The sequence below is a fragment of the Aspergillus welwitschiae genome (genome assembly GCF_003344945.1).
Source record: "Aspergillus welwitschiae strain CBS 139.54b unplaced genomic scaffold BDQ94scaffold_7, whole genome shotgun sequence".
Taxonomy (NCBI): Eukaryota; Fungi; Ascomycota; class Eurotiomycetes; order Eurotiales; family Aspergillaceae; genus Aspergillus; species Aspergillus welwitschiae.
Genome location: NW_020798701.1, coordinates 566,238 through 578,346, shown reverse-complemented (window position 1 = coordinate 578,346; position 12,109 = coordinate 566,238). Strand labels below are relative to the sequence as shown.

The following is a 12,109-nucleotide window of genomic DNA, read 5'->3' as shown; positions in this document are numbered from 1 at the left end:
CAAATCTTTCCTTCCACATCGGCAGTTTAAAACCCGGTTCTTCATTAGTATAATGCTTGTTACTTCTCTGATTGCACTTCTGCCCGCCATTGCGGCGGCGCAGGTCTCAGGGACCGTGGGGCCACGTACGAGTGCGTCTGCGAAAGCCGCAGAGAAAGGTATAATTTATGTTGCGCAAATGCGTCGCAAGAAGCTAACTCGACGTGACATTGTGTAGTATGCAACGTACTTGACTACAGGGCATCCGCAAATTCGACCATTGATATCGGACCGCCACTCAAGGAAGCCTTCCAAGACTGCCAAACAGGTGGACTAGGTAAGTTCTACTAGTATCTTTATGGCGGTTTAAAAGCAGAGCAACAGGAAAACACTAATGTTAGTGATTCAGTTTATATTCCGGAAGGGGACTATCTCCTTTCGTCGTGGGTGTCACTAGTTTATGGTTCTGGTTGGGCTTTGCAACTAGATGGCATTATTTATCGAGACAAGAATGTGTAGGAATGCGCTTATATGAATCTGCCACTTTGTGAACACTAACAAACCGCAGCACCGATGGAGGAAATATGATATTCAGTGAGTTACATGCGAGACAGCCGACAATGATGTGAGAATTAGGCTGAGATACAATCTAGTCGAACACACCAATGATATCGAAATTTTCAGTAATAACTCTGCTGGAGCAATTCAGGGCTACGGTTATCTATTCCATGAGCAAGACGAATACGGGCCACGGATTCTTCGACTTAACAACGTGACTGATTTCAGTGTGCATGACTTGATCTTGGTGGATTCACCGGCCTACTTCCTCAACTTAGTTGAGTCATACAACGGCGAGGTGTACAACATGGTCATTCGTGGCGCCAGTATGGGAGGGCTCGACGGAATCGATATCTCCGGAGCCAATTACTGGATCCATGACGTTGAGGTCACTAACGGCGACGAATGTGTGACTGTGAAGGTAGTCTATTTTGCACAACCCTAGAGCCAAGAGGCCTATTCTAAAGCTTGCTGATGAACAATGCAGAGTCCATCGGCCAACGTCCGGGTAGAAAACGTCTTTTGCAACCACAGTGGCGGCTGCGCGATGGGATCACTTGGAACGGACACGAATATCTCTAACATTGAATACGAGAACATCTACACTTACAACTCCACTCAGATGTACATGATCAAGTCCAATGGGGGTAATGGCACAGTTACAAACTGTTCTTTCAAGAACTTCATTGGATATAGCAACGCCTACATGCTAGATTTGGATACATACTGGGGTGATGAGAGCGATGGTGACGGTATCAAGTACGAGAATATCGTTTTTGAAGTGTGTATCGTCTCCTCCCAGTCACAGCAACGCCCAGAATCTAACACCGAGTCTAGAATTGGAAGGGTACCAGTTCGAATGGCATTCAGCGAAGCCCCATCAGGATTCTTTGCCCGGACGCGAATCCATGCACGAATATTACCCTAACAGCCGTTGAATTGTGGAGTGATGTAAGTTTCATATTGCAATTGATGTTTATGATGCCCGAAAACTAACCCGCTTGATACACACCCAGACTGGAGATTACGTCAAACAGGTAATGAAAATCTGGTTCCGGTCCTGATTTCAAAGCTGGAACTTATGTTCTTTTAGGAATGCTCCAGTGCTTACGGCGAAGGCGAATGTTTGCGAGAGCAAAATGGCACCCTTGCCTCATATTCTTTTACGACCACGATTACCTCGGTGTATGCAGCCTACCACAGCCATGATGCCCCCTTATCACCTGTGCTAATACCCTGCGTAGGCCTGTCACCGCGTACAGTCCGAAGACGACGATGCCCGGCCTGATTTCGACATCCATGGATACTACGACCTCTATTCCGATCCCGACAATTCCTACCAGCTTTTTCCCAGGTGCCTCAGCTTACAGCACACTTATGGCGAATATGTAAAGCCGGGGCTTATCTCTCCGCCTAGTCGGAGTAGCAAAGATGGTTTTCTTTTTGGTCTACTTGGTAGGGCTCTGACAAATGATAGGGGCTCAAAGCAGTTGTCTTTCCGCATTGCGATAAATCAGGCTAGAACCACTATCATTTCTGTCTCACTTATATTGCCTTTATATCGGGTGCGTTTAGATAGCTCACGCTCGTTAGATAACCCCAGCCTTCTCTTTTTACAAAGCTGTTTTCACTCTTTGACTATGCTAGATTTGGTTGTTCAAGTCATATGATAACACTTAATTTGGTGCTCCTGTCTCATGTGTGTTTCTGGATCCTGCACCATTCATTAATGATGGTATCCAATCATTCAAGTAAAATACAAAGTAAATAAGCAAGTATTCTCGGAAAAGAGATAAATGAACACAGGGAATCATGTTACTCTCCCCAGAAGTTTGCTTGTGGCACGCCGTTCGAACATTTCCTGTAACAATCCTCATCCTGGTTGCCCGAAAACGAAGTTAGTAATCAGCCGAGATAACAGAGTACCAAGTAGGGCCGGTGCAAGTAATATAGCCCAGTCAGAAGGTCTATGTGGATATTTCGGTCGTAGGGATGCAGCTCAACCGAGCGGTGGTGTAAGTTCTAGGAGGAACAGTCATTACGGATCTTGTTCATGTATCCATGTTTATGTTGGACGCGGGGAGATGAATAGCCTAACCAGTTACGGACCACATAATTCATGCGCATTAGGAGTAAATGTCTGTTCAATCCAGCAGCGACGAGATCCTTGCGCAGGCTCGGGTGTGAGCCAGATCAGATTTTCAGTTCGCGGCTCTCTTTCCCGCAGCCCCAGTAAACTTAAATCCCCAGCTACCTACAATTTAATCATCTTGCTTCGAGCTTTGACGCTACAAGCGGTGCACACGGTTTGGCCTTTCGGAGTAAGTATACTAAGTAGCTTGGGCAGTCCGGGGTTACTCCCGGGCCCATACATGATATGGCAAGCTCGGTGCAGCTGGGAAGATTGATACCAGCTATGCAGTAGACTAAAGGGATACCCCCTCGTGTAGTGGCGCGCCTGGGCTTATCAATAGGATTTCTTTCTGGCTGATTAGCAGAGCCTATGGGGCCCTTGGTGGCAATAATAGTGGATTCACAGCAGCAGGGAACCCGTATATGAGCACGGTGACCAAATTGACCACCCATTACAGATTAACTGCAACGGCGCAGTGATCGCATAACTGGTTGTGAACGAATTTCCAGGATAGCTCGGATCGAACGGAAGTAGTGGTCTGCTACTGATCCGTGGTTTCAGCAATGCCACGCTTAGCGGCACTGTAGATATATGGCGCGGCCGGTGGAACCATAGCGACGATCTTTAACCCTGTTCGTAGTATTTATAAAAACGGCGGGCTGACTAAAGTATACAGGGAGACTAACTAACTAGTTAACTAGTACTCTGTATAGTTAGCTACTATTAGCCTATTTACCAAAATTCAGTTCCTCTTTCCAGGATCTTCCAGCCCCAAAAACCGGTGTTTACGGTGTTCCTGCCAAGCCATATCAGGCCATGGGCCCAGTAAACATCATACATGGGCACAATTTCTCCATCTTGTTCAGCTTTTAGTCAAATCGAGGAACAAAAATTTAGATAATCCTCTACATTTATTCTCAAATAGGGTACCAGTAGGAGGAAGAAAAATATGCATTGTCTGTCAGCCCAGCCTCTACATCATGATAACACCCGGGTATCTTCAGCTATAATAGTGACAAAGCTTTGCAACTTCTATCTATGCACAGAGAAGATATGGAACTGTACTGAGTAATTCTCAGTATCTGCGGCCAATGGGGCGGACGAACAGCTCCAATACGCGTCAGTCAGTCCAGGATGATTGAGATTTCTAAGACTCGGTGAGTTGTACTGACGAGATTGTACTCTTTCTATGCCATTTACGGAATATCATTCCTTCCATCGGACCGTCGCTGGTCCGCAATTGTCATGTACTATTAGTGCATATTCGGGCTGCACAGTAAGTGGGGCAGGACTGTTACTACTGAACGGTCATACGATGGCAAAATGATAACGAATTTGTATGATTAAACATACACTGGTTATCGAAATCTTGGATCTTCAATAATTCCCTGATGCCGTAACACGAATAATCCTAAGGGAATTGTTCATTTCAGTTTGTGATTGCCCACTGCGTCTTCAAATTCAGACTTCGTGCTTACGCCACCATAAGGCAGTTGGCCCGAAATTTCCCGAGAAAGGGCTGAATAGAAATAGCCGGTGATTCTCCCTAAGCAAGTCCTAAAATCTGCCGTATCCACCCTTCCCTTTCTCCTCATGGCGGATGATATTGCTAGGACTAGGCAAAAGTATATCCTTAAGGGAGTCTTAAATAAGATGCCATGGAATAGTATGTGTGCTTGCTGGGGCAATATGGCTACATCAGTACCTTTAAAGCAAATAGGCACATTCCGTGTGGCTAATACATCCCTGCATGACCAACTCTGTGGCATGCAGAGTAGCTGCAGGCGCTTGCTCACATGCAAAAGGCCTTAATTAGCGCTGATAAACTGCCCTTTGGAAATCCCACCAACCGTACCTCCCGCTTTGACCTGCCGGATATTCAGAATGAAATCTTGCTAAACCTAGGCTAAACAATGCACTCAAACCGTACAAGGTGAGTAGCGGGGTTTTCGAAGCAGTAGTGATGCATCAAACGGATCTAGGATCCCTGGAAAGTTCGAACTTCAACAAGAAGAATATAGCAGGTGAAGATACCCGCTTTTATGTGGGCTATCGTCATTTCATTATGAATAATATTTAGAAATGAGGCTAAATGACGTTCCTTCCCTGATTCCTTTGAAGCTTTGAACCGTCCATCTTGACGACTATATTATCAATCTATATTGCTAGTGCATTGCCAATTTCTATTTTGCCCAATGGTCACGATCCACCGCCGTACAAGCCAGCACCTACTCACTAACGATGGCAGGTTAGGTCCCATGTTCCAAGTGCTAGCTCAGATACTCCGTGTATATATAGTTCCAATTAGCATCTAAAGACACTCGCTGTTTCTAAATGTTTAGTCTATCAACCAAAAAACAGGGTACTGCAGCTACATGATTATGTGGTGCCTTCCAAAATTTGCCATTCATGCTGGCTGGATTGGCTTGTCCCTGTTAATCCAGCTTCATGTTTGTCTCGGTATCGTTCTTCCAACCCAGTATGATACTATCTGGGACACTCAGAGCTCCAACTCTGCAGACTCAATGCCCTTGGGTGGTGGAAGCGTGGGCTTGAACGTCTGGGCAGAATCCGGTATGCCCACCACGGAAATCCGACTTAGGAAACTTGGGGACCACGCGTTGACCGTCGACAGGTGATCTATTGTTCTATCTAGCGCATAGCGGAGCGTTCGATGAGAATAATTCTCTCTTAAAGCTCGGTCGTGTGCGACTGAGGATGCAACCGAATCCTTTCGCAGTCAATGCGACTCAGTTTGAACAGAGACTTCATCTAAACGAAGGGTATATTAGTTTCACGGGTGATAATAACACGGTCATCCACATATGGGTAGACGTCGAGACCTCGGGGATACATGTGAATGTTACTGCTGGCAGCCCTGTCAATCTGACAGCGTCGTACGAGAATTGGAGGACTACTGGCTGGCAGATGGTAGAAGGAGAGCAAAGTAATAGCCACCCTACCTCTCTCAGCTTCACTCCAGGAGTGGCGTGCCGCTAACATGACGCCGTAGGGCAAACATCGTGGGGAGTTATATATACTCCCGCTATCCCTCTGCCAACACAATATCCCGATAACATCTCATTTGTCTCAGGCGGGGTATTGAGTTATCATCACAACACCGACAACCCCTTGTTCGCATGGCAGATTCCCGAGCAGAATCTGTCTCGTGCGGATCCTTGGTCCTTCTATAACCCGATGACCAACAATACTGTGAGTGTGTGTACAGGCCTGGTGAATGCAGTCGTGCCCTGACCAAATTCCAGTTCGGAGCCTACATGACATCTCCACAACTGCGTCCAGGAAGCATAACCGAGCAATTGAAGTACCAGTCTACAAACTACACAGCCTATCATCTGGTTTCACCCCGTGCGTCAACTTCATACCAGCTTTATGTAGCTATTGGCCAAAACCAGACCACTGAGGTTGATAAATGGTCTGCTGCCTTGATGCAGTCGGCAGCCTCGATGCCCAACGCCAACCGGCAGACTACGGTGGCCTGGTGGCGATCGTTCTGGGATCGGTCGCACATCATTATTAACCCAGATGCTGGTCCGAACGATGAGGGATTCCAAGTCGGGAAAAATTACCAATACTTCCGGTTCATGCTGGGGTGTAACGCCGGTGGGCAATTCCCCACTCGTTTCAATGGCGGTTTGTTCACCTTTGATCCGGTCCTTGTGTCAGACGGTGCTCCCTGGTCGCCCGACTATCGTAAATGGTCTGGGGGCACCTATACTGCTCAAAACCAGCGTCTTCTCCTCTGGCCTCTTCTCAAGAGTGGCGACTTTGATATCTTGCGCCGTCAGTTGCTGCCCCCCCCCCTCCCCTCAGCGCTCTTTCCTTGCCCTTCGGACTTGCCTCCCTATGTGGGACGACGGACGGTTGTATTGGTTACTAACTGAAGTACATCCATTTAGACGGGCTTGACTTCTACAAGAACATTACCCCCAACAGCCGTCGCCTGGGGCAATTGTACTTCGGCCTGGACGTCGCGCTCACCTCTGAACAGATCGATAACACCGGCCTTCCCAACACGTATGAGTACAATGCCAAGTATTTTGATGGTGACGGGCCACGGACAGCTTTATATCCGCCTGGTATCGTGTTTGGCGACTATCTGAGTTGGCTATCAGATACCGCCAACGAGTTCGCAGATATTGCGGTACTGTCTCAAACTTATGGGGGCCTCAATATCGACGAATATATGCCATTCGTCGAGTATCAACTGGCCTGGTTCGACGAGTTCTATCAGATGCGTAACGGGCTGGAGAGTAACGGCTCCTTGATTCTTTACCCAGCGTCCGGCGCCGAGACCTACAAACTCGCTCTAAACCCTTCTTCCACCACCTCGGGATTGCGGCGGACGGTGATGGACATTCTCCTCACGAATCCCAACTATGTCAAAGGCAATCGATCGTATTACGAGGGTTATTTGTCGCGCATCCCTGCTACACCGCTGCACCCTTGTCCTGGGGCTTCTGGTAGGCCCGGCTTCCTGCAGTGCTTGCTATACACGCACCCCCAACACACCTTGCTGACCTGGCTTGTTCACAGAGCTTATTTGTATATCTCCGGCCGTGAATTATTCAACTACAGTCAACAGCGAGCCTACAGCCATGTACCCCGTCTTTCGTGAGTATTGAGCCCTCAAAGAAGGAACCTGGACGTAGCGTGTACTGACTTCAGTCGCCCTCTTTCCTTGCAGCTTGGAGCGAGTACGGCCTTGGTCAGCCGACCAATCTCAGTTATGCTATGCATGCGTACTTCAATGACAGTCAATCCGCTGGCTATCATGGCACCTAGTATGATCCGCCCCGGTCTAGCATCGGTCAAGAGTTATTTCATTCCTTACTGACCTCGTGGTATAGTGGCTGGCGTCAGGATCAGATCTGGTGGGCGCGGATGGGGTTGACCGAGCTGGCCAAGGCGAACACCATCTCCCGACTATCGGACAGCACCACGTACCGCTTTCCCACTTTCAAGGGCCCCAATTATGACTGGAGCCCCGACATCAATCACTATGGCAGCGCTGCAATCGGGCTGCAGGAGATGTTGATGCAGACTTTTGCCAGGAATAACACCCAAATCCGTCTCTTGCCAGCGTGGCCCAGTGACTGGACAGGGTATTTCAAATTGTTGGCGCCGTCCCAGACGACAGTATCAGGGAATCTTACAGGGGGTAGTGTAGTAGATAATCTAGTCGTTGAACCTGCCAATCGCCGTCAGGATGTGGTGTACGGCATGGATTAGGGGTTTCTTCTGCAGAAGAACCCAGTCATGAAGGATAAGAGTGAGGAATAAGAAGGGACATTGAATAACCGCAAAGTGCCATGGACTTGTTGAACTAGATAGCTGTCGCATGATTCCTGTATGCGTTGCCATGGAATAAGCAAATCGAGAATGGCACTCAATCAAGGGGGGGGCGCGGGGGAAAGATGCACTGTAGTGGCGCCATGCCTCGTTCCGAGCACAAGTACAATGACAATCTGCACTGAAATTGGCAAAGAAGTGTGGGGGGGCATCGGGGCGCGTCCTCGTTGTGCATTAGCCCGATGGTCGCCAATCATCTCCGTAAAGGAAGGGGAAAAGCGGGGGTGAAGGATGCAGGCCAGAAACCATCGCCGAGCACAGAACTCGCATGACAGTGCACTCTAAGTAGTTCCTCCATCTTCTTCTCCCCTTCTTCTTCTTCTTATCATGTAATCTCACTCAAAGACTGTCAGTCTCTCTTCTCTTCGCATTTATCTTGCGTCCTCCTGGGTCTGTTATGAGCCAGAGAAGGGTTGGCCGCGCGTGCGACCTGTGCAACTCCTCCCGCACGCGCTGCAATGGGGATTTGCCTTGGTATGAACGAATCATCAACTCGTTGACCTGTTGAATTTCATGACTTGTACCTAACTGATAGTGATGCTCGTCAGTGATCGCTGTAGAAGTACGCTGAGAATTCCCACTCCCTTTCTGCCACCGGAAGGGTTGGTCCGTCCTTGCTGACATGGTCGGTTCACTATAGCTCTAGGTCGTCCCTGTCAATACAAACGCAAGTTCAAGAAACGAGGCCGCAAAGCGGCCGTCAACCACAAGAGTCCGCTACCGGCCGAAGCCCATTGCGATCTAGATGTACCGAGTACTCCATCTTCCGGAGGGATTCATCCAACCTCCTTTGGACCAGCCCGCGACGAGGCCTCGATAGATGGCGTACCAGCGGTTTCGGGCTTTCTTGCGATGGGCCGCGAGCTACCAGAGTCACACGAGCCAGTGAACATGAATAATGTCGAGGCCACTTTCGCAACATATCAGGTCAACATTCCCCGGTCATTCGACTTATCGCAGCCTGAGTCGGGGGCGACTGCGCTGTCCCCAATCCCTCGATTTCCCACGCTGGCGCTAACTCCCCCGGATGCTAGCGCAACGTCGGCGTCAAGCACGTCGTTGCCCGCGGGCTGCCGCTTTCCATGTCTCGAGCCCCTCCTTCCTCATCTGAAGAGTGTCTTGAGCCCAGAAGACGCTTGCAGTCTGCTCGAAATCTTCTTTACCGAACCCGGTGAGTCCGCCGGATCCTCCCATAGCCCCTACGTTCTCTCCCCCGTGCTTCGAAGATCCGCGGTCTTGGATCCGATCAAGCCGCGGCCGACCTCTCCAGCGCTTCTGGCAACAATGCTTTGGTGTGCAGCACACACGGCAAATGGGAGACTGTACTATATTCCAGGATCGCGGGCACGAATCGTTGATCACCTTTACTGCCTGGTGATGTCCTTACTGCAGCGCCTGGACCCGGATAATTGGCGTCGCGTAAACGGTAAGTGTATATCTGCACCCTCCCATCAACCCCGGGTGATGAAAGTATCCAGTAGGCAAGCGGCCAATAATTGGAGTTAGGGGGCTGGCAGTTGGAAAACGACTGTGTCTCCGCCCTTGATGCTGGAGACCCAGACCGCGCTCGCAGGACTTTCGGGACTGGCCCTACCCCTACGGTAGACGATGTCCTCACGTTCGTCATCCTGACTATCGTTATTTCCGGTGGCGAATACAAGTCAGACTGCTTGAAGTGGTGGAACAAAGCACTTCGCTTGATCAAGCATCTTGGGTTTCACCAGGACCCCTTGCGGACTGGCCAGCCGGAACGGGGATCACTTCAGATCATCGAAGAACAAGAAGAACAACGGCGGGCTTTCTGGTTGGTCTATGCCTTGGATCGGCACTTGGCCGTATCTCACAATCGTGCCGTTTATCTCCTCGACGCCGAATGTAAAGTGCTTACGCCCCTACCAGAATCTTGCTGGCAGAGGCTGCATGCCTTTACAGGTGACACCCTGCCCTCGAGGACCTACGGCCCGCCAACTGTCATTTCGGGAACTGGGCTCTTTGAGTACTTCCTCCCCTTGATGTCTATTTTGGGGGATATTATCGAGCTTCGTCTGTGGCGCCACCATCCGCGACTGAAATTCGACGAGCATGCCGTGGTAAGCGCCATCGATATCGCACTTACCAATTGCCATCAGAGTGTTTCAGAATGGCTTCGCGAGGTAGGTCAGACTGCAAACGCCTCGCGACCTTCCTCGACGACTCCACGTGCCGAGGTGACAATGGCATACGCCTCATATATTATCAAGGTTCTCTTTGTAATGCTGTATGGGGAATGGGATGCCACCAGTATGCTGGAAAACCATGGGGACTGGATCACCTCCGCACAATTCTCTGAGTGCGCCTCTCATTCAATCGCTGCAGCCCAGCAAATCTCCTATGTCCTCTCGATCGATCCCGAACTGTCGTTCATGCCCTATCTGGTGGGGATTTATCTTTTCCACGGCAGTCTCGTGCTTCTTTTGTTTGCTGAGCGAATGCCTCTCGTTGGGCCGAACCCGTCGGTGGAGGAAGCCTGTGAAGTAATCATCCGCGCGCATGAAGCTTCCATCGTGACCTTGAGCACGGACTTTCAGGTTCGCATACCCCGGTTTCCACTTTACCTCCCCTTACCTTCCCAGGCAACGTGTGCCTTGGAATCCATGTCTGAAACTAACTCATGTTAAAGAAAGCTTTCCGAAAGGCTTTCCGATCGGTGCTGTTGCACTCTCGTGCCCAAGGGGAGGTGAATACCGAGCTTAGGCCTTGCGGCAGGATATATTGTCTATGTACCGCTGGACATTAGGGGACCCGGGGCTGTGTCTGTAGATCGACGCATGGTACAAGATACTGTGTCACTAATAAAAACCAAGGTTTGTTATATGGCGAGAACCGTCTAGGGCGATATCTCCCATGTTGCGGGATGGTTGAAACGTGCTCGAGCACGCCAGGTCAAGCTGTATTTCTAGGCATGCACAAGCGCCTGCTCACTTCGCCTATTGACCTCGGATGTGGATTGTTAGCATATTATCCGGCCAGGAGGGGATTTCCCCGTCTGGTCTAGCGTTTCTACATTGGTATGTTCCTTGTTGAGGCGCGTTAGGGTGTTTTAGGCGTTCACCGGGATTTCACTTCAGCCTTGCAACTCGCTTTCATTACGTTACACGAACTGGATTATGTGCTACTATGGATACATTCCGGGTACATGTTCATATTGATTTGTATGGTCCCGTGCAAGCAGTTGTCGGAAGGGCGTCTGCCACCAGTGCCTCGAGCCAGCGGTGGAGGGACTACCACTAGCATCACGGAGCTAGCTTGTAAGATCGAGATATCGGTTAAAGGATAAAATGAGTGCTTTCGGCCCTTCGATAGCGATGTGGGTGATGCCGAGGATTCTACATACCACCGAGGGCACCACTACTCTCACCCGTACAGGCCCGCAGAGTAGGGAGCTAAAAGGAGGCGAAATGTTGAGCAACTGAAATTACTATAGTCCCTTCTTCTTCTTCTTCTTCCTCCTCTTCTTCCTCTCTAAGTCTTAAACTGTTATTCTTATCGCTATTATAATTATTTTGCCCGTCCGAAAGATTCCCCTGATCAAGCACACCTAGGGCAACCAGTTCACCGTGACAGAACGCTCCCGAACGCTACAGCGTTTAATGCCAGGCGATCCATATCTGACTTTTGCCATTACCATGAGAAGATAGTCATCTCGAACTCTTGATGGAATTATTAGATGGTTTATTGTTCTGTGCTTGGGTGGGTCAACCGGGTCTTTGCTGGCAGTCCTTCTGTCCAGTATCAAGACGGAAATCGGCTAAATCGGGTATTAAGTCTGATTGATCGGCAAATTGCCCTGGTGCTAATAAGATTGCGATAAAAACATCTAAATCATAAAAAATATTCCTCATAGATCAAAGGAGCGCACATACATTACTATACCTCTTTTTCGTTCTCCTGTTCCTTTCCTTCTGCTGCTATAGACTATCGTTGTGACCTCTCTCCACTTCCCAACGATGTCCGAGTCAATTCCTCTCCATCCAACCCTAACCCTCCCTCCAATAATCCTCGGCGGCTCAGGCTTCAGCGACCAAT

The 12,109-nt window shown here is 49.4% G+C and overlaps 3 protein-coding genes across 3 annotated transcripts; all 3 read left to right on the top strand.

The window, feature by feature from the left end:
- Window positions 1-52: 52 nt before the first annotated feature.
- On the top strand, window positions 53-1,929 carry BDQ94DRAFT_167855 (RGase D; the record flags this gene model as incomplete). Its single annotated transcript, XM_026770915.1, has 10 exons — window positions 53-158; window positions 218-316; window positions 389-494; window positions 548-573; window positions 633-958; window positions 1,025-1,318; window positions 1,375-1,488; window positions 1,554-1,574; window positions 1,631-1,722; window positions 1,782-1,929. The coding sequence occupies 10 exons, from the start codon at window positions 53-55 to the stop codon at window positions 1,927-1,929; spliced, it is 1,332 nt and encodes a 443-aa protein (XP_026629257.1).
- Window positions 1,930-5,046: 3,117 nt separating this feature from the next.
- BDQ94DRAFT_185392 (Six-hairpin glycosidase-like protein) lies at window positions 5,047-7,924 on the top strand (the record flags this gene model as incomplete). Its single annotated transcript, XM_026774868.1, has 8 exons — window positions 5,047-5,245; window positions 5,307-5,618; window positions 5,685-5,884; window positions 5,938-6,475; window positions 6,592-7,155; window positions 7,229-7,306; window positions 7,380-7,476; window positions 7,543-7,924. 8 exons carry the CDS (start codon window positions 5,047-5,049, stop codon window positions 7,922-7,924), a joined length of 2,370 nt encoding a protein of 789 aa, XP_026629256.1.
- A 185-nt stretch (window positions 7,925-8,109) lies between these two features.
- On the top strand, window positions 8,110-10,843 carry BDQ94DRAFT_185391 (fungal specific transcription factor domain-containing protein; the record flags this gene model as incomplete). The annotated part of the gene is made up of 5 exons (XM_026774867.1): window positions 8,110-8,147; window positions 8,390-8,547; window positions 8,685-9,470; window positions 9,551-10,611; window positions 10,778-10,843. 5 exons carry the CDS (start codon window positions 8,110-8,112, stop codon window positions 10,841-10,843), a joined length of 2,109 nt encoding a protein of 702 aa, XP_026629255.1.
- Between the last annotated feature and the right edge of the window lie 1,266 nt (window positions 10,844-12,109).